At 38.1% G+C, this 22,254-nt stretch overlaps 1 protein-coding gene across 1 annotated transcript in view; it reads left to right on the top strand.

Moving 5' to 3' along the window:
* Positions 1 to 2,666: 2,666 nt before the first annotated feature.
* Positions 2,667 to 22,254, top strand: part of STPG4 (sperm-tail PG-rich repeat containing 4) — a gene marked incomplete at its 5' end in the record, with an annotated part of 36,301 nt that continues 16,713 nt past the window's right edge. Inside the window, 5 exons of the mRNA XM_083350226.1 lie at positions 2,667 to 2,735; positions 7,646 to 7,708; positions 9,837 to 10,094; positions 12,669 to 12,733; positions 14,471 to 14,519. Coding sequence (XP_083206352.1) covers positions 2,667 to 2,735; positions 7,646 to 7,708; positions 9,837 to 10,094; positions 12,669 to 12,733; positions 14,471 to 14,519 — 504 coding nt within the window. The remainder of the gene's footprint in view (positions 2,736 to 7,645; positions 7,709 to 9,836; positions 10,095 to 12,668; positions 12,734 to 14,470; positions 14,520 to 22,254) is intronic.

Genomic DNA, 22,254 nt, shown 5'->3' with positions numbered 1-22,254 from the left:
GTTGCCTAAATCTTTTTTGAATGCTTGTACATTGTTTTGAATGTGTCTACTTCTAAAATTAATCCTTGTACCTTTTAGAGACTGAATGAAGGCTGTGTTTAGGCATAGCAAAAGAGCCTTCTAGGCATGAACTTGGCTAAGTTCTATCTAGCATGGCATATATAGCAAGGCATGGCAAGGGTTACAAAACAAAACATGGGAGACATGGACTGTGCAGGAATGAGGTTTGAAGGTGAAAGGTCATTTGAAGTGCATGAGCGTGCATGTTGCAACTGTTATTCCCTTAAATGCAACAAATGCCAGCAAAAGGTCCAGTTTAAGGAATTTCTGGCAGGTATAGCATAAGCGCCCCTGAATCGCCTTTTCCCTTTCAAATCTAGAAATCTGTACAGTGATTACAGATAATATCAACAGTACTGTGCAAAGATTTTAGGCAATTGTGCAAAAATACTGTAAAGTAAGGAATGCTTTCAAAATACATACTCTAATAGTTTTATTTTTATCAATTTATAAAATGCAAAGAGTAAATGAAAAATCTAAAATCAATATTTGGGGTGACTACCTTTTGGCTCATCAGTTCTTCACTTGTAGAAAGTCAGAGATTTTGGAGGATTAGCGGATTAACCAATTGTACCAAGCAGATGCTAATGATCATCAATTCCATAGGTTAGGTTGAAACAGTCATTAACACAAACAGCTGTGTAGGAGGCTTAAAACTGGGGAGGAACAGCCAAACTGCTAATAGAAGGCAGTTTTCATTTCACAGGTCATATACCTTAGCAAAACTGAGCACGGGAACACGACAGAAGGTACTTATAATGTATTAGCAAGGTATCTGCCAGGCAAAAATTGCAAAGCAGACTTGAGTTTTCAAGATGAGCTGTTCAAGGTCTTGAAAAAGTACGAAGAATTGGATAACGTTGAGGGCCGTAGACGTAGTGGTCCGCAAAGGAAACTTAATGCAGCAGATGACACATCATGCTTACTTCCCTTGGACATCGGAAGATTTCTAGCAGGGCCATCAGCACAGAACTGTGGAAACTAGTGGGATCCAGGTACGACCATCTACTGTCTGGAGAAGTCTGGCCAGAATTGGCTTTCATGGAAGAATTGCTGCCAAAAAGCCATACCTCCAATAAGTAAATGAGACTAAAAGACTCAACTATGAAAACGGGAACTGGGGTGCAGAAAAATGCTCTGGATTGATGAGTCAAAATTTGAAAGATCTGACTGTAGCAGGAGGCACTTTGTTCATTGAAGAGCTGGAGACCGGTACGATAATGAGTGTAGGCAACAGCGAAGCACGGTGGAGGTTCCTGTATTTCTGCAAATGAGTTGTAGATTTGGTCAGGATCAATGGTATTCTCAATGCTGAGAAATACAGGCAGATACTTACCCATCATGCCATACCATCAGGGAGGTGTGATTGGCACCCAGTTTATTCTGCAGCAGGACAACAGCCCCAAACATAACAGCCAATGTCATTAAGAACTACAGCGTAATGAACACATCTGGAAGTGATGGTTTGGCCCTACAGAGCCCTGATTATTGAGTCTGAGATTACATGAGGACAAGGATTTGAGGCAGCCTACATCCACAGAAGATTTGTGGTTCTTGAAGGAACCTTGCTGAATTGCTTCAAAAGCTGCAAATGTACCTAGAAGAATTGATGCTGTTCTGAAGGTAAAGGGTGGTCACACCAAATATTGATTTGATTTGGATTTCTCTTCTGTTTGCTTTCCATTTTGTTAATTGATAACAATAAACCATTAACACTTCTATTTCTGAAAGCATCCTTCATATGCAGCATTTTTGTACAACTGCCTAACTCATTGCCTAAAAACTTTGTCTAAAATTGGACCTGGTGTAATTAAATGAGAAATATATACATGCATTTATTAAATTTGTTTGCTGTCCATCTCGCCACAAGGTGATTGGGTGGTTTACAATATTAAAAGGAAAATATACAGGGGGAGGTGGCAACTTCTGTTAGATCAGGGGTAGGCAACCTGGGCTCTTTTATGACTCATGGACTTCAACTCCCAGAATTCCTGACTCAGCATAGCTGACTCAGGAATTCTGGGAGTTGAAGTCCATGAGTCATAAAAGAGCCGAGGTTGCCTACCCCTGTGTTAGATGATCCTGTGTGATATTCCTCCATTGGGGCCCCAGGCCAACTGATAGAACCAGGTCTTCAGGCTCTTGAGGGAGGTCAGGAGGGTGAGAGCCAAGCAAATTCTGTATTCTTGATGCATAGTTGTGTAATGAAAACCAACTGATATGGGTTAGTCATTAAAGCTGCCTTTACTGATAGGAAGTGAATACATAGCATCACAGTTGTGATTGTGATATTGTCTAGTAGCTTGAAGATGAGTCAAGGGCACTTGTGTACCCCTTTCCTTACAAGATGGACCAGCACATCAATTAGGCACACCACCAGGTTGGGAGCGGATATTATTCTTCCGCAAAACACAAAAAATCTGCTTCTAGACCACCATACGCTAAGACCAAGAAGTAAAAATGATTGGCGGCCGCTTCTCAAGTGGAAAGGTTGAACCAATAACTACAGGTTCTCTGGAAAGACTGAGTGTGAGTGATGCATTTTGTTTTCACATGGACTGTGTTTCAAAGGAAATTTCTCTAAAATTTTCTGGATCAACGGGCACATGGTTTCTCCTAAATTTGTTATACTGTATGTCTCAGAAAATAGTTATATTGCTAAGTACAAAGCACAGGTAAGCCAAACACACTGGCTGCAGTACTTTCTACCCCATCCTCTAAACTTTTTTAATGGTGAGGAAGGTAAATTAAAAGGTTAGTTGATGCTAGTATTTTAATTTTTAAGAATGCCTTTGGAACCGTATCAGGAACAGATGTTTCTTTATCTTACCAGGTCAAAAAGGCTTAAGAATATTTGTTGAAATAGAATTGTAAGAACTAATGAGCACTTAAGCAAAATGCCTACTCACGGAAAATGCAACAATTTAGGAAGCATCAACTCACACAGCATTACCTGCTCCTTTCTGAGCAACAATGTACCTCTTTTGATTTATGTGACATTTTTGTTTTTAAAGTTTTAGCTGTAAGATGGAGCAAAAGAAACAGGAACATCAGTCTCATGACAAACACTGGGGACCTTGGTTCTATTTACAGGGGTCTTCATACTTGGCCCTTTTATGACTTGTGGACTTCAACTCCCAGAATTCCTCAACCAGTGTTCCTGGCTGAGGAATTCTGGAAGTTGAAGTCCACAAGTCATAAAAGGGCCAAGTTTGAAGACCCCTGTATTAGAAGAATAAAACAAGTTGTATACAAAAATGTCTTCTATGTATCTTCCATGAATGGATCTTCAATTTCACTTATCAAAAAAGTATTGAAATCATTTTTGACATACATGGCATGGTTCACACGTGGTGAATCAGTGATTTCAGAACTGCAGTAATACTACAGATCCAACAATCCCTGCCCCATTTGCTTTTAAACAAAAATAGATTCTATTCCAAATAAGTCACAATTTGCCATTTATCTAAACTTTAGTACAATTTTCACTGCTGTTGCTTCTAATATCTCTGGTCCTGACATGGTTCCAAAGGTGTTCTTAAAAATAAAGCTGGTTTCAATGTAACATAACCTTCCTGCCCATTAAAAAAGTTTACAAAGGATGGGGAGTGGAAAATACTGAAACTGGTCTTTTGGCATACCAGTGTTTTTTATTTGGCTATACAGTATGTAGCACGATAATTAAAAATGCAGTGACCTTAATTCATTATAAGTGTGTGGAGTCACTTTCCTTGATCCATTTCATCAGGTTTTGGATGTGGAAAAGGGGATTAATAGCATCAGCCAGTAAACTATCTGTGTAAATGAGAGACTATTGTTAATGGAAAGATGTATGCTAATACAAATCAAAAATGGAAGGAATCATTCAAACCTGGTATATTACAAGGTTTTTGACCGAGAATACATAACACTGTGTCTGTGTGTGCAAAACTGATGTGTGGCTGTATGACCATGATCTTGCAATCCACTTAACTGAATTAATCGGGGAAGTACCAAAACAGGTAACATGCTCCAATCATTTAACTTCCCCTCTCCCCAGTAGTTAAATGTAACTCCAGCAGATCCAGTCACAAACAGGATTAATATAGTATTACTCCATAGATTAATATCTTGGGAGCACCTAGCATAGGCACCAATATGTCTACTCATAGAATCAAGAATTAGAAAGAATTTAAATCATCCAGTGAAATTCCCTGCTCAGTGCAGGACCACTTAAAGCATTTTGGACAAATGGCAATTTGTAGTTGCTAAATTATTCCATTGATTGACAGTTATTACCAGCAAGAAAATTATTCTATTTAACATGAAATCTACTTCCCTGTTGTTTCAGCTCACTGGTTCTGCTCCTGTCTGATTATGCCTTCTCTCCTTTTGACAGACATCTGGATACCTGAAGATTGCTATTGCATCTCTTCTCAATCTTTTCTTCAGACCAATATTTCTAGTTCCTCTAACTGTTCTTCATAGGACTTACTTTTTGGTCTCCTCGATATTTTGGCATTGTCCTTTAAAGTCCAATTTTTGTTTTGGTTTTTTCACTATTGAGAACTGTGGTGCCAAGAACTAGGAACACTATTCCAAACACTATTCCAAGGCAGAACCAAATGAGACAATTATGATGTGGACTCGTTGCTCACACTTTTCATCCAATTCAACTTGTTATTTATTACAGTGCCTAGATTCTTTCCCCATGTTTTCCCCCAGGTCTCTCTCATATACTTGTGCCTTTCATTCCCCGCCCCCCAGATGTAGAGCTTTATATTATCCCTGTTAAATATCATTCATTTTAGCCCACTGCTGAAATCTGTCTAGATCTGTATGAATCTTATCTTGCTATTTTGATAATAATTTCATCAGTCTCTTCATCCAGGTCATCAATAGAAATGTTAAACAACACAAGTTCCAGAATTTTGTCTTGTGATGCTCTATTTGATAGAACTTTTGAAGTGATATGGAGCAATTTATGAGTACGCTCTGGGTGCAGTCATTTAGCCAATACAATTATATCATCTAATCCTCTCTTTTTTTGGTGTATCAGAGTTAATCTTGATTCATGGTTAGTACATGGACAAGACTATGCAGTTTTCTTCCAATAGCTTCAGAAATGATTTCCTATTGCCCTGTAGCGAGAGTTAAGAGAGATAATGACTAACCCAAAAGGTTTGCAGAGGTCAAAATATTCTATGTCCATTGTGTTTTCCTGGTAACTGTCAAAAAAGAAGACATGGTTAGTGTGACTTATTTGTGACAAGCCCCAGCTGGCATGGGCATCTATAAGCCTTGCAAGGTAGTCCAGACCATAAGTACAACCAGGAGAGTACTACCACTATATTGTAAGGTTACATTAAACAGAATCTTGGATTTCTCCTGCCTTTTATTCTTCAGAAAACCGGAGACATCTTTTACATGCCAGTTGTCCCATTTACAGCTCCTTCCTTGCCTCCCAAGGTCATTCTCCCATTACATCTGAAGGGATGGGCAAAGCGAATGATGCCTTGTATAATTACATAAACACACAAATGCTGGAATTTACATACAGGTGTCAAATGTTCTGACCCAAGCATATAATTGGGTATTTGCATGATTATGTAATGGTATGTTAAGTCTCTACTCATTCTGTGTTTTAGTTTCTGCCAACTTCTTGTTTCCTTCTTTGGTTATACATCCCTGCTATTTTGTATTTTTTCTTTTCAGCATTTTGGAAACCCTGTGTTTATCTATGCTGGTGTCTAGATCTCTCCCATTTTAATTTCCACTGTTTGCAATTACACCTTCAATAGCCCATTTTTCAGAATTTCGCACCCTTCACAGAAAGTTTTCTCCTTCAGAATGTTAAGCCACTGGATGAATTCACCAGAATCCACTTTTCTAAAATCAAGTATGCGAGTGTTCTCTCTATCTTTGATAGCATAAATTCAAGGATAACAAGGACATTTTCTCACATTTCTGATCAGCTTCATTTCTTCAAGTAATTCCTTCTGTTGGTAAAGTTTATGTGTGGTATAGCAGACTCCTCCTTGTTCCTTCTTTGTGCTTCTAACAAATGACTTTGCCAAGAGATGATAACATTTGGGAGATCTCTGACTCTTGGCAAAGTGAAATCTCCCGTTGTCATTATCTTTTAAAAAAAATTGTCATCATGCCCTATAAAATTCATCCAAATCTTTCACATGTCTACATATTTTACAACATTTCCCTCCATGAGGAAAATAGTGCTCAAAAAAGTGAACTTTTCTATTATCAAAATCATTGTCAGTCCTAAGAGCACATAGCATACCTCTAAAATACACATTTGCTGCAGTTCCCAAAGTGCTTTGTAAACACTCCAACAATCACAAGGTGGTAGCAAAGAGATACACTAAAAAATTCTGCTGCCATACCATGGACATCTAATATTTTACAGACCTAGCTGAAGTTGCCCTGTTTCTGGCAAATGGGAAATGGTTTAGAGATGTCATAAAACCTCAGTAATCTTCTGAGAAAGGATTGTGGAATAACAGAAACCTTTTGAAGAAAGAGTGGGACCTCCGTGTTTTCCAGTTGGTGATTCTGATCTCCTTAGTGTGTTGACATGGTGCCAGAAAGGTGTGCAGGTGTGAACGGGCTAAACTCTGATTGGACTAAGCATGCTGTGGCATCAGTGTATTTATCTACATATCTTAATACCAAGTTATGTGAAAACAGAGCTTGCAAGCCAACCAACTTGCTAAAATAACAGAACAGAACAGGGTGCCTTAGGACTAGACAGAACAGGGTTTAAATATATTCAATTTGTCTCATTTTAGAAGGTCATTGGGGAGGGATAATCTGTTTGTCCTAGTGAACAGAAAGATATTTTTTTTATTCATTTGTTGCTTCTGATCGACATTTTTCACAGGTTTATGGAAAAAAAGACCCTGCACAAACTCCTTTTAGAAGAGTTTACAAACAAATACATATTTCTCAGTCTGAAAGCAGAAACCCATTCTTAAAATCTTGTATCAATTCTTTATCTGCTATGTTTTGTTCCCAGATGCTTGTATCTTCTTCTAAGTAAGAATGCTCAAATCCTTAGCATGTGGATTGTGATGTCATAGACAACTATTGCTGATCTGATGCAATAATCTGCTTAAAAACCCCAGAGGGAGAGCATGGTTGACAGCATCTTGGGCAGTAAATCAAACAAACATTCCACAGTAAATGTTCTACAGCTATCTTATTTCAATTGCAGCTCTCATTATATTTTCTCTTGTAAGATTAAACATTTTAAATGTATGGTAAAACTAAATATTTCCTCAGGTGAGACTCCTAGTGTCTTCCTGGAGACATCCTTATACTTTTCTTGGCAGCTGTATGGAAGCATTCTGCCATGTTCTTTTTCAGGCTGTTTTTCAAGTTCTTTAGTGCTACAGGCCTTGACTTCCTGGTTGATCTCCATTTAAGTTCTGATCAGATTGTCACCTTGCTTCAGTGATCAGCCCTATTAGGTTAGGTACTAAATCTACTGCTATTCTAAATATGAAACCATTTTAATTTTTTTCTGTATAAATATTAAGGCTCTCTTACACTTAAAGTCGTTCTTTAACCATCCTGATTTTTTTTCTAGGCAGGAGAACATGAAAAAATACCATATCAAAGAAGAGATACATGGTGGAGAGAATCACTAAGGGTACATAATGTGATATCTATTTATTCTTGTGTTCTTCATTTACAAGCATAAAATTTATTAAATTTGTATAGTTACCAAATATTGCATGTTATTGTATTATATTCCAATTTGGGAATTAGTGCAATTAAGACAAGTGAAATTATTTAATAGCTTTGCATTCTCATTCTTAAATAAAGTAGAATTTAGGGATATCATGTGATACTTTAGAACAGCCTTCTCCAACCTGACATCCTACAATTTCCAAAACTGGTCACATTAGTTTGAAATTTTGATAATTGTAGCCTAATATACCTGGAAGGCATGAGATTAAGACAAGCCAACTGAGAATATTCTTAGCCTGTTGAAAATGCTATTATACTCATAAATGCTATTGCAGTCATATTCCCCGAGGTATCTAGTTCTATGAGCACAGAATGTTGTACTAATTAGTCCTTGAGATGCACTAGTATGGCTCCTCTTATAATCTATATGCTCCTATGAATCATTGAAAATAATGGACTTGCTTTATCCCACCCTTTGCAGAACACTTTTCACAGAGATTTCTGTATTATTTATTTATTTATTTATTTATTTATTTATTTATTTATTTATTTATTTATTATTTAAATTTATATACCGCCCTATTCCCGTAGGACTCAGGGCGGTTTACAGGGAAAATTAAAATACATAACATACAAAATTAAAATCAGTTAAAACTATGATTAAATTACAGTCCCTGAAGTTAAACTAAAACCCAATTAAACTAAAACCCAGCTCGAAAAACCAGGTTTTCAAGTCCCGGCGAAATGAGCGAAGGTCGGGGGCAGTCTTAAGTTCCGTGGGAAGTTGGTTCCATAGGGCCGGCACGCCCACAGAGAATGCCCTTCCCCTGGGAATAACCCGCCGGCATTCCTTAACTGGCGGTACCCTTAGAAGGCCTTCCCTGTGGGAGTGCACAGGATGATGGGAAGTTGATGCCGGCAGCAGGTGTTCCCTTAGATAATCCGGACCCAAGCCATTTAGAGCTTTATAGGTCATTACCAATCCCTTGACTAGGGATTGGGTAGTTTATATCTATATATATATATCTAACATTATATATATCTATATCTATATATATATATCTAACATATATCTATATATCTATCTACCTATCTATATATCTAACATTAATTCATATCTATATCTATATCTATATCTATATCTATATCTATATCATCTATATCTATATCTATATCTATATCTATATCTATATCTATATCTATATCTATATCTATATCTATATCTATATCTATATCTATATCTATCTATCTATCTATCTATCTATATCTATATCTATATATCTATATATCTATATCTATATCTATATCTCTATCATCTCTCTCTCTCTCTCTCTCTCTCTATCTATCTATCTATCCATACCGTATATAAGAATTAATGTTAGAATAAGCTTCCCCAGGTTTCCCTCTAAGGACTGAGCTACTTCCCGCAAGCTTTTGATTTTTTTGGTCTGGATAGATCTTTGCAGTGATTCCAGTTCTACTTCTGTGAATACCTTATTTTACATTATAAATCAACATTGATCTACTAGCCTCTGTTCTGTTATTTCTGATTCCTTGTTGACCTGGGTGACGACTGATCTGACCTTTCTGAAAATAACTGAATAAAAATATTTCCCTTGTCTTCTAAGTCATATATTTGAATTGAGCCACAAATACTGTAGGACGTCTGAATATTTAACATTAATGTTTAGACACTGGATTTCTCTGTATTAAGTCCTTGAATTATTAAAAGAAATGCAATGAAATAAGAGGTGATGGGCTACCCAAATGACTTATTAGCCCATAAGTGAAATATGTCCCCAGCTAAACTGTTCTTTGGAAGATTTGCTATTATTAGCTGCAAGAGGACCATTACCTACACGTAGGTTATGTTAATTTCCATGGGGCACCAAGATTGGTCATCTAGCCTAGTGTTTCACAATCTCAGCAAGATATGCTGAGGAATTTTGGGAGTTAATGTTCACACATTTGATCTATTTCAGCCAAAAAAGGATACATAATGATCTGTTTAAAGACACTGCTGAAATCCATATTTATATCTTCAGATATGCAAAACACGTTATACTTGCTTTGTTTCTCTCTACTAGCCAACTCCAATTCCAGGGTTTTATCCTATACGAGGTTTTCTTGAAGAAGCTCAGTTGAAACCAGTGAAAGAAACCTATAATTTTAAAGGTGAAGGGAGAAAGAGAGCATCCATCTATGAGCAATTACCTGATCTGACCTTGCCAAATGCTTTCATGTACTATCCTCCTTCATTTGTCGAACTGGCAGAGAAAAGACCTGCTACTTATTCCTTTAAGAGTACTTCAAGGCAAAGCAACTATCCAGTCAACAGAGATAAGGTAAAATTAAGTTAGAAATGGGCTTCTGTAACAATAATTGCTATTTTAAAGGAAAAGGTACATGGCCAAAATATGGTTTTGGATATCTCAGGGTCTATCATTAATATCCTGATCCTGTCTTATATCCCAATGGCAAGTCCTTCCAAGTGGGCTCAATGGCCAATGAATGAGGAGCAGGGAATGGAAAATCAGAGAGAGTTAGAAATGGAATGGAGAATCTCAAAAGAGGTTATCACCATCATCTTAGAATAAATAAATAATAATAATAGTCCAATCAAAATCTGGCTGACAATACAACAAACAAATAATAACAATAATAATGTCCACTGAGGCATTGCCTTGATATGGTTGTGGAGCTTGTGTGTTCTGAGGAGAATGAGAGCTATGCCGAAAGTTCTCTTCTCATCAGAGGGCCAGACAAAGAATGTTTTTCCCATAAAAAAATATAGGTAAAGGTAAAGGTTCCCCCGCACATGCGTGCTAGTCGTTTCCGACTCTAGGGGCCGGTGCTCATCTCCGTTTCAAAGCCGAAGAGCCAGCGCTTGTCCGAGGACATCTCCGTGGTCATGTGGCCAGCATGACTAGACACCAAAGGCGCATGGAACGCTGTTACCTTCCCACCGTAGTGGTCCCTATTTTTCTACTTGCATTTTTACGTGCTTTCGAACTGCTAGGTTGGCAGAAGATAAAAAAAATATACTGAGACATAATTTACAGAAACTTACAGCAGATGAGTCATTGTCCAGGTCAACAAGGTTTCAGAAAAAATAGAACAAAGGCTAGTGGATCAATGTCTATTTATAATACAAACTAAAGTACAGAAGTAGAATCGGAAGAACTACAAAGTTCTATCCAGGGCAAAGAAATCAAAGCCTTGCCAGAAGTAGTTAAATGGTAGAGGGAAACCAGGTAAAGTTGGCAGTAGAGGAGCCAGCATAGCTATTGAGTTGTTTTCATCCCCAAACCAGGCATCCTCTCATCTGCCTTCTCCTCAGAAAGACAAAGTCCTCTAACTAAAAAGCAAGAGGAACTGGAACAAAGAATAATTGACACAACATAATAAGGTTGCCTGCATTGAAGTTTATTACAAAGAAATAATTAGCACAAGTTTTAAATGATGCCAATACTGTAATATCAAATATGAGCAATTACTCACTATAAGAACCAAACTAACTAATGTATAATACAGGTGCAGTTATAACTGAATATTTGGGCTGCAAAATCAACAAATAACAAAATAAACAAAAAAGCCAAACAGTGCACTAACAAAATAGAAGGCCAGGCTGGAAAATAAGATCAGCAAGCTAAGATCAGATGCAAGCAAGCTACAACAGCTGAAAGAAAGATAAAGAACAAGAAGACAAAAAGAAAAAGAAACCTGATCAAGAAATACCACCTAGAAAGAAGGAAGAGTAAGGAAACACAGGAAATCAGCAGATACGAAGTTTAAACAGAATCTCTGATTTCAGTCAAATCAGAAATATTTCTATCAATCCATCACTGGAGAGACTGCAGTGAGCCAATCAGTACCTGACAAGAAACGGTTTAGTTCTGGGCACAGATATGGGACAACCCAAAGAAATAAACAAGAATGCAGTTTGGATAAAGGAGGTGGATAAGAATAAAAAAGAAGCTGAAATGAAAGAAATTGTAATAACAACAGTGAAGAAAAGGGAAAAGAAGATCAACAATTGTTCAGCATTGCATGAAGATGAACTGCATATTTTTTGGTAGAAATATTTTGACTGATCTTACACCCGCTTGTTGCCAAGCTGTTTAACAACATGCTCCAAGAAGGTGAAATTGTAGATTGGTTAACATCTGATAATGAAAGATCCCACAAAAGGAGCAGCATCAGGCAACTACAGTCCAAAACTGCTTAACAACAACTTTCAAATTGCTAATTGGTGAGGTAGCTGATGTAGTCCAACAGCATCTAGCTGAAAACAAGCTTTGATTACCAGAGCAGAAAGGAAACCACCCAAACAGCAAAACAGCAAAACAGTTTATAATTGATAATTGGAAGCAAACTGGTAACCAGTGCAGTTTATAAAATACATAATAAGATTCTATACAGCAAGCTTGTTCATTCCTAGTCAACATTCGAAGTGTCAAAGTAATGAAGAATCTTGTGGCATCTTAAGAGGTTCAAGGCACCAAAAACAGAAATGTAAAATATTCATATGGTAGAATGAATTGTAGCATTTCTGATTGCATATGGTGAATACTTCACTCTACTCAGTATGGTAGTAACTAAAAGTAAGTAAACGTTACCTAAAGATGTGTGAGTAAAAGTGTAAAACCTATTTGCAAATAGAAAATTAGGAACTTAGAGGGGAAAAAAAATCTGGTCGTAGACTGGCTTCTTAGTTTCCAATTTGCAAAGAGGGTTTAAAGATAAAGGGAAAAGTAACCTCACATCTGCAATCAAGTACAGCAGCCCATTAGTTTATTTCAGTCATGCCAAGACAAGGCAGGACAAGGCAGATTTGATCTCTTGGAAAAGTTGATCAATAAATTAGGCTACAAAACAAAGCCTAAATTCTTATACACTATGTTTTTTATTCCCCATAGAATATAAACACTGATCCTGGACAATATGATCTTTTCCCTCGTCCAGTTCCTACTTTTCCTACTAAGTAAGTATAATTTCTAATCTTGTTTTCTTTTTAAACAGATTATTTTGGCATGTAAAATCTTAATATTTTTGAATTTGGCTACATTTCCAAGCAGTAAAATAGCCCTTGCCTGAAGCCAGAGCATTGTGGCCAGAGACCAAAATAGATTCTTGCTGATTTCCATGAACAATTAGCCTTTTTTGAGATCCTTCCTTACTGTAGAGATACCTTCCATTTTCTGTGAGGGTGATGCAAAAAGTCAGCAGGAGATAGAGGTCCTAAAAGAGTGGCAAGACAACAAAGAAGTAGTCAAACAACTGTTCATCTCGCCAGGCTGGTCAGTTACAGGTCAAGGCAATGTGTTGCCTTTTAGGTTTCTGAGACTGTAATTCTCATAAGTCCATCCAGAAGGGCTAGTGGTTGAATTATGGAAAGTGTCATCTAAACATTTCACATGCAATTGGTTGTTTATCTTTGTCTTACTCTGTTCACCTTGCTGTGATGAGTTGGACAAATACATTGCATCGCTATATAAATCCGTGGGAAATATTCAGATTTTTCAAAGGCATGTTTGAAATAAAATTGGATTGTAGATTCACTACCAGAAGGAAGGGTTGGTCCTAGAATAATCACTGACATTTCTGCAGCAATGCTGTGCCTTGGATTTCCAACTATTTTGGCATATTATTAAGGCCAGACTCTTTTGTGGATGAAAGATCAAGGAATGAAGTTTAATGTGTGTGATTTTTTTTAAAAAATGACCTGCACATATGTCAATTGTATATAATTTTATTAAATTATAGTGTATCTACAGTATGTAGCTTGCAAAAATCAGTTAAACTTAAGTTTCTTGGACTGTAGGCTTGAACCTTCCTTTGATTCTCAGTATTATTCTAGGAAGGCCTTAGTCATTCATTCCCTCCACTTGACTTCAGTTGGATGGTGAGAAAAGAGTTACAGGTGAATAGCCTTGAAATATGCTGGTGGGTTAAATGATGACGTCAAAGTAACTTTAGCAGCTCTCAGTTTTAGCCTTTTGGGAGAGGACCACTAACAGTGCAAAGCAGACCTTCCAGAAAAGGGTTTTGAAGAAGACTGAATTGGTAATGAGGTTGGTGCAGGCCATTCCAGGGTTCTTTTGCATAGGCTGGATTGTATTCATGGGCATAGGAGCCTATGTTCTGTACATTAACAAAGAGGAAGCCTTGTTTGTGTTCATTGAGATGCTTGGGCATGTCGTGAGAATGGCTGATGGTCAGATTCTGAAAGATCTCCTGTATAGAGAACTAGTGCAGGGAAAGCGCCCCAGAGGGAGACCAGAGCTGTGATATAAGGATAGCTGCAAGAGGGATCTAAAGGCCTTGGGAATGGACATTAACAGCTGGGAAAACTTGACCTCTGATTGTTCAGCCTGGAGGCTAAAGACGCAGCATGGCCTTCTCCAATTCGAAGAGACACTTGTGCGGCAGGCTGAGGCAAAGAGGCAGTCCCGGAACCAGTGAAATCTGGGGGCTGAACGGGGGACAGATTGTATCTGCCCTCAGTGTGGAAGGGACCGCCACTCTCGAATTGGCCTTTTTAGCCACACCAGATGCTGCTTTAGGACCTCTTTCCAGAGCACGATACCATAGTCTCTCGAGACTGAAGGATGCCACTGAATGAGATAAAACTAAAATACCCAATTTTACTGAAACTACTGTTATTTCAAAAGAACCTAAATGCTAAAATAATTTTATTTTCTCTCCTTATTCTATGTAGGAGCTCTATGTTTCGATCTGCAGTTCAAAGACACCCCATTTTTCCACTGGTAAGGTCTATTGATTAATGACTATAAAATGTTGGGGTTTCATGCAAAGAAGAAAAAAAATCCACTCTTAAATATTTCTTTTCTTCAAAATAAATGATTAATACTTTCCCTTCCCAACTCTTTAACACTTAGCTTTTTTTGGGAATAGTTAGATTTTTCAGGACTAGCCCCACAGCTGTAAACATTGCACCCACTCTTGTGGTGCCACCTTGAGTTTTGTTACCATCCTTCCCCCCATCCAATGGATCCCAGTTTAATTACAGGGCCCACTGAGGGTTGATGTTATAAAAATGTAAATAAAGGCCAGAAATTCATTTTTTCTAAAAAAAAATCTTTTTCTTGAGACACGTCAGAAAAATGTACTCACTCCTCCCCACCCCTTCCAAATAGTACGTTGGAGAATTGACCTGTGTGACAATTGCATCAGCTTCACAAAGATACCTCCTCTTTCTCTTCTTGATGCATCCTCTTCTCTTCCTCTTTCTTTTTGGCCAGTGCAGTCACAAAGGACTGAATCAGGTGTTGCTGCCTTCCAGCAATTCTCTTCCAGTCAGGGACTCTCCTGGAAAACGATTGTTATACCTTTTATGCAAAGAAAGTGGAAGAGCAGCACACTGATAGAAAGAAGAATGGAAATTTACTAAGAGGGTTATAGAACAAATGAATGAATATCATACAGTGGCCATGTTAGCATGACATGGCTAACCCCTCTGACATATTTCTACATGCCAATAGCATGTTATCCAGGTCAGTCAGTTTCAACCATTTTTGCCAGCTGCAGGGAGGTGCCTAAAAAGCCAAGAGGCTGTCCATAACCATGCAGTTGATGCCTTACCCTTTTTTTTACATAAGCCAAAAAATCAAAATGTCAGCCATCATAATGCATTAGAATGCACATGGGTAGGGTGTTCTCTGGCTCCTCCTTACCCAATAGGGATCTGGTCATCTGAAAGAAAGTTACTGAATAGATATTTGAAGATGCAATAAGGGCAGAGAAGCAAATATGCTTCGCCACACTTATCAACACAAAGTAAGTTCTAATATAGGCTCTTATATTGGTTGGCCTTGCTCTTTGTCTTCCTCCAGTGGTGCTCTGTTGTTGTTGTTGTTAGCTGCGAAGTCATGTCCGACCCATCGCGACCCTATGGACAACATTCCTCCAGGCCTTCCTGTCTTCTACCATCTTCTGGAGTCCATTTAAGCTCACGCCTATCGTTTCAGTGACTCCATCCAGCCACCTCATTCTCTGTCGTCCCCTTCTTCTATTGCCCTCAATCATTCCCAGCATTAGGCTCTTCTCCAGTAAGTCCTTCCTTCTCATTAGGTGGCCAGAGTATTTGAGTTTTAGCTTCAGGATCTGGCCTTCTAAAGAGCAGTCAGGGTTGATCTCCTCTAGGACTGACTGGTTTGATCGCCTTGCAGTCCAAGGTGCTCTAGGAAGCTCTTGTGTCACTTCATTTTCCAGAGCTGCTCAGTAAACCCTGGCATTCTATGACTTCCATGTGCACAGAGGCTCCACACAGGCATGGATTTGGTCCATGGACCCAGTAACCTGCTCACTTATTCAAATTATTCATTGTAATCATATCTACATGTCTACATGCAGAGATTTCTAAGTGATAACCCAGTAGCCACTTCTCCACTTGAAAAATAAGTGATGGAATATTGTAATTGCTACACTTGCCCAGTAGAATTCTACTTTCTTAAATAACAAAATAAAGAAATAAGAACATTTTCCTTTTTGACTGTATGGATTACTCTTTTCAATTGAAGTAATTGCTCCAAAAACATGATTTTGTCTTTATCTAGAAATAAGTTGTGCTCTTGTCAAAAAGTTACTATTTATGCTATAGTCAACATGTTGGGGCTGCAAAATTGTTAACAACTATTAGATGGCAGGAAACTTGTATTTTTTGTATTTCTTAGTTGCCATCTAATGATCATCTGGATTTTTTTAGTCCATATATGCATAGAAGAGAATTTTTTATAGCTCAGGGTTGAACTTTGATGCTCTCTGAGCTTGGTTGTTTTCTTGCAGATGTTTTATTACCAAACTAGGTAACATCATCCATGTTAAATATATGCTAAACTTATATGCTAAAGTCATATTGAAACCATTAAACTCATAAGTGTTCTAACACTGTACCATCACTACTAGTTTACTAATCAGATTGGTAGCACTATGTTTATGCAAATCCTGGCCAATCCAAAAGTTTTATTTTGCAAGATAATAGTAAAAATCTATTATGCATGTAAGAAGTTATAAAGCCAGGGTTTTCACCTTCCCTGGTAAGTCTTACTGCGCTTCCAACTGACATCTGTATAAAATCATCTCGGTCCTTGCACTGGACAGCCAGTGTTTCCATGGACCAGTCACCATATTACAAAAGCACATATTTCCGACTGAGTAATATAAGTTCTTGAGCAGGAGAATCCATGTAGGAAACTCCAGCCTTCATGAGAGCTTGAACATTTTCATTATAAGGTATCTAGGATCATGTCTTTCATACTTGACAGATGTGTTGATTGCAATTGTCCAAATATGGATTGGAGGAACAAGCAAGCTGACGTTATTGATGCATCTGTTCCCCAGTTAATAATACTCAGATTCAGGAGCCAAAGCAATGAGGAAGTAGTGAGAACTTGTCATCAATATTAAGTAAGTGTATCAGATGGAGAGCCTATGAGTCACCCTACCATAATCTTGATAAATGACTTGATCCTGAAGGAACAGATAGGAGCATAGACCATATGAATCTCTTCAAAAGACCTATCAATAATATTCTTGAAAAGCTGTCAATTTAGCACAGTCAGAATTACATAGAAGACCTTGAACTACATAACTGTGGTGGCTGAATGAGTCTCTCAAGCCTTCTTCCCGGTATTTATGATAGGAAGAAAAATGTGCTTAATGGTGTTTTACATTTTGTAATCTGATCAAAGTTCACTTCAGTTTCCAAATTCTGTGGTAAATGAATTTAGAAAGATGCTGTTTTTTTCCCCACATCTTTTTGCTTCATAACCTAATGTTTAAAAACATCTGAATGTAATCCATGTGCTTAGAATTGTTTTAAAAAATACAGCAATGAAAGTATTCAGAAAATGGTTACATTTAATAGAAGACCCATATTAGAAAAGTGGAGGTAAAAAGCAAATATTCATACATAACAGCATTCTGGAGGCCAAGGGGCACCTTATTCTTGAGTAATCCCGGAATACCAACCATGTTTGAAATGCAGCATACCGTAGCTAGCAAGATCTCTGAAAATCCCAGAGAAATAGAAAAGTGGATCTGATGGATCTTCAACTGTCAATAGCCAGTTGGCAGCTGGGTTAATTATGTCAGCTCAGTTCAAATATGCGCATGGCTAAGCACTCCACTTAGCATTCTGCATCATCTGCAGCTTCCAGACCTACTAGGAGGAAACACACTACACAAGGGTAGCTTCACAAAAATATCAAATAACCTGAGCATAGTGATTAGGCTGTGCTAGGTAGGAAGTGGGGGCAGAGATTGATAATGTGTTCTTTGTTGGTGCATGAATCAGAAAAAAAAGATATGAAAAACAACATAAAAATCAGCGTAGGCGATGATATTATAGAGAAATTAATAACAAGGAGCAGAGCAGTATGGTGGCCTAGAGGTGAAGACGCTCACCTCCCACTCAGAAGGTTGAGAGTTCTAATCTAGGCAACAGCAGATGTTTATCAGGGTGCAAAGAGAAAATATCTGCTGTGAACTCCATGCAGGCAACAGGATCCGGCCAGTAAACACTCAGCTTCATTCAGTTGCTCCAAGTCCACTCCAAATAAAGGGATTAAAGGATCGTAAAAAGAAGAAAAAATAATCAGGGTAATAATAATGGTAATAGATAGAATTTAATAAAGTAACAATATAATTGAAATTCCAAAAACTTCAAAGTGAGCAGAAGAAACTTCAATTGATTTCTAATGTGAAGACTTGGGCAATTGTTTTCTGTTACAAGAGTAGGAACGTTAGGAAATAGGTCCTTCATTGCTGGAAAAGAAACACTCCTTTCCTTCACCCAGATCTTAATTTCTTTGTGGAACTTGCTGCTTTTAAGTAGCACGATGACGGTGGTTCTCTGACTTAAAGAGTAGAATGAGAAAGGCAGTATTCATGGGTGTTGCCAACAGCTCTGAATCAAGGTGCCTCTTGAAGCTTACAATTCAATGATGGACAAGCTGACCCATTTACAATTCCCAGGTTTGGCTATATGTTGGGATTGATGGGCATTTAATCAAAAGTACCTGTTCTGTATCTAGCTGGCTTTTTCTGCTCCAAAATACTGTGAAGCATCTGTGAAACAACACTTGGTACTCGTGATGGTTTCCTATATGCCCGGGGATGTCCGGAATCAAATAATAGGAGCCTGGACTAGATTGTCCATTGATTTAATGCATTGTGACATTTTAATGATTTAATGGCCAAATTGTCAAATCAGTGAGAGTGGATTTAGAGAAGAGGTTTATAAAAACACATTACTGTAAGTATTGGTTATGATGCCTAGCAAGAATGTTATCTCTGTTGTTCTGAGGCAGTTTTGTAATTAAATTTGTCTGATTTTTTTCCCTCTATTACAAAGCAATGTTGTATTTCCCCGCTTCATATTTTTCTGTGAAAATGTGTTATCAAGTGAAAGCGTTGTACCACAAAGGACGGGGGGTGGGGGGGAGAATGTGACAGTTCCGTCGCTCGTAACACATGTTCATGCGCAGAAATGACAGTTTCTGACAGTGATTCCCACGTGCCTTTTACAGCCGAGCTGAAAAAAGGCATATTTTGCTGAAATTAGCCATCAAATCTGCACTATGGAAAGGAAGAGCTGAGCTATTGAGTAGGAATCCAGACAGGCTGTTGGAATGTAGAAAATGAGCTTCTTTGGGTGGAAATGTCAGATGATATTGTTTTCTTCCTCTTTGTTATTAATTTTGGCCCCTGCTGGTCCATAATTAATAATATTATGCTTTCATGAATCACAATTCTCCAGGGGTGCATTTATTATCTAAGGTATGCTATTTTTGAGGTCACTTGTGATTTTCTGTTTTTTTAAAAAATATGTATCTGGAATGATGGTACTGGAAGGAGGGCTTGCATCTTTTATATGCCAACAGGAACTATATTATATTGAGATTTGGGGGGATGATCAATAACTTAAAGAGGCTTTCAAAAGTTTCATGGTGCCCTCCGGTGTAATCCTTGTCTTTTTCTAACTCTTGAAGTTTGTTTGATTTTTATACCACATGTGGCTCAGTGGGTTAGGACACTGAGGTTGTCGATCAGAAGATCGGCAGTTTGGCGGGTCAAATCCCGAGTGCCGCGTAGCAGAGTGAGCACCTGTTACTCGTCCCAGCTTCTGCCAACCTAGCAGTTCGAAAGCACGTAAAAATGCAAGTAGAAAAATAGGGACCACGACGGTGGGAAGGTAACAGCGTTCCGTGCGCCTTTGGCGTCTAGTCATGCCAGCCACATGACCACGGAGACATCCTCGGACAAGCGCTGGCTCTTTGGCTTTGAAACGGAGATGAGCACCGGCCCCTAGAGTCAGAAACGACTAGCACGCACGTGCGGGGGAACCTTTACCTTTACCTTTTATTCATACATTTCACACCATCTAAAACCTACCATATGTGCCACATAAACAGCTTATGCAGCCCTGATTTAGCAAAATGAGAAACTACCTAGCTAAACTTATGATCTTCATTTTGGCAGCCCACCAAATCAGAATCTTTTACCAGTTGAGCCATTAGGCTGTAAAGGATCTCTGAGAGGTATGGACCACAAAACATACCCATTATAGTGTAATATAAACTGATAACTTTCATTTTTCCCCCTCAAAAATTTGAAAAATTCTACTTTTATACTAAACCTGGATTTGGTAAATAAACAAGATACAGCCTCACTTTAGAGTCTGTTGATGGGAATTGCGCTTTCCTCACTTTTCACCATCCCACTCAGGGGCACAGGGGCTATCACTTATTTATTTATGAGCCATGATGGTGCAGTGGTTAGAATGCAACATTGCTGGCTAACTCACTGCTCACTGCCAGGAGTTTGATTCTGACTGGCTCAAGGTTGACTTAGCCTTCCATCCTTCCAAGGTCGGTAAAAGAATTGGAGGCAATATGCTGAGTTTGAAAACCACTTAGAGAAGGCTGTAAAACACTATGAAGTGGTATATAACTCTAAGTGCTAAGTGCTATTGCTATTCAAATTTGTTATAGCTTCCCAACTCCAGTGGACCTATGCCTCTTCCCTCCCTTCTCTGACATATCTATTAGATTTGATTGGAAGGACTTCTCCACACGCACAAATATATATGTAGGGGGTCAGATGCAAGAGAAGATCCTACTGCTTAATCAGGATACTTCCTTGGGGTATGAGCTCTGTCTACATATTTAAACACGCATGAATACCTTCTCATGAACACCCACCTCCTTGAGGTGAGGCAATACGTCTGTACAATATTGAGTGAAACTATGTACTTCTAAAGGACTTGTAAACTTTTGTTCGTTGAAAACTGAGGAAAATGTGTATAATTTTTCCCCTTCATCGTGTCACAACAGCATCTTTTATGCTTTCAATTCCAAGTTTCATAGCTGGATTTATCTGATTGTTTGGAATCACAAAATTTTTCTGGCTTGCATTAAAGAAGTTAGAAAGTCAGTTGCTGCTTTTGTGCAAAACCACCTCGAATTTTGTATCCTATAAATAGGTTTGGTACAGCTTTGTGTGGTTGCAGAACATAATACTCTTTTACCCTGAAACAACAGCAAGAGAGAAGGTGTAAGAAAAGCAGGTTGTTTTTCAACCCATTCTCCGACTTCTTCATCTACATCAACTATACCACAAATCAACTGAGTTCTAAACGATCACTGTCAGGTTGAAATTACCCTATTTTTAGAATAGAATAGAGTTGGAAGGGACCTTGGAGGCCTTCTAGTCCAGCCCCCTGCTCAAGCTAGAAAACCTATATCATTTTGAATTTGTGAATCAAGGCAAAAGGGTGCAATTGGGGAGAAGCATATTGGATTTTTCATTGGCTTTATAGTGTAGGCCTCTTCCCTGAGAGATGTTATTCACTTTTTTCCTTTTAAGAATGTTATGCTTGGTTGTATGATATTTTTTAAAAAAATGCAACATAGCACTATTTTTGTTGTTGTTTGGATTAGGATTTAAATGCCTCTATTTTTTCAAATACATGGCTAATTCTGAGATATCAGCCAGGTCATAAGCCTTGGAAAAATAAGAGGGCAAATTTAACTTCAAGAGCCTAATTCTTCTATTTTTCCAAATCAGGTTAACATTTTTAAAGGATCTTTTTTTTTACAGTAGCTCATCAGAATTTACTCTGTAAGAGCAGCAGCAAACTAGGTATAATATGAATTGTCTGAGGATTTTTTTTGGCTTTTAAATAGATGTTAACCTTTCATTTGAAAATCCTTGAGGATCTCATTAATGACCTTGTTCCAGGTGGCCTCTTGTGACAGAAGAGCCGTTCCATGTAAACAACTACTATTTAAATGAGTTATTGATACAGCTGCTATCCAATATTTTGCAACAAACGAACTGGAACTGACGTCTTAGTGTTTGCCTGTCTTGGAACAGCTGCAGCCTGGGTATTCGTTGCAGATGAAAACTAAGGCTGCTCAGCTATTGATGCTCAAAGGATGATTTTGCGTGTGTTGTTCACTGTATTGGAAATAAATGACC

The sequence above is a fragment of the Vipera ursinii genome (genome assembly GCF_947247035.1).
Source record: "Vipera ursinii genome assembly, chromosome: 1".
NCBI lineage: Eukaryota > Metazoa > Chordata > Lepidosauria > Squamata > Viperidae > Vipera > Vipera ursinii.
Note: the sequence above shows the minus strand (reverse complement) of the source record. Positions and strands in the feature narration are given on the sequence as shown.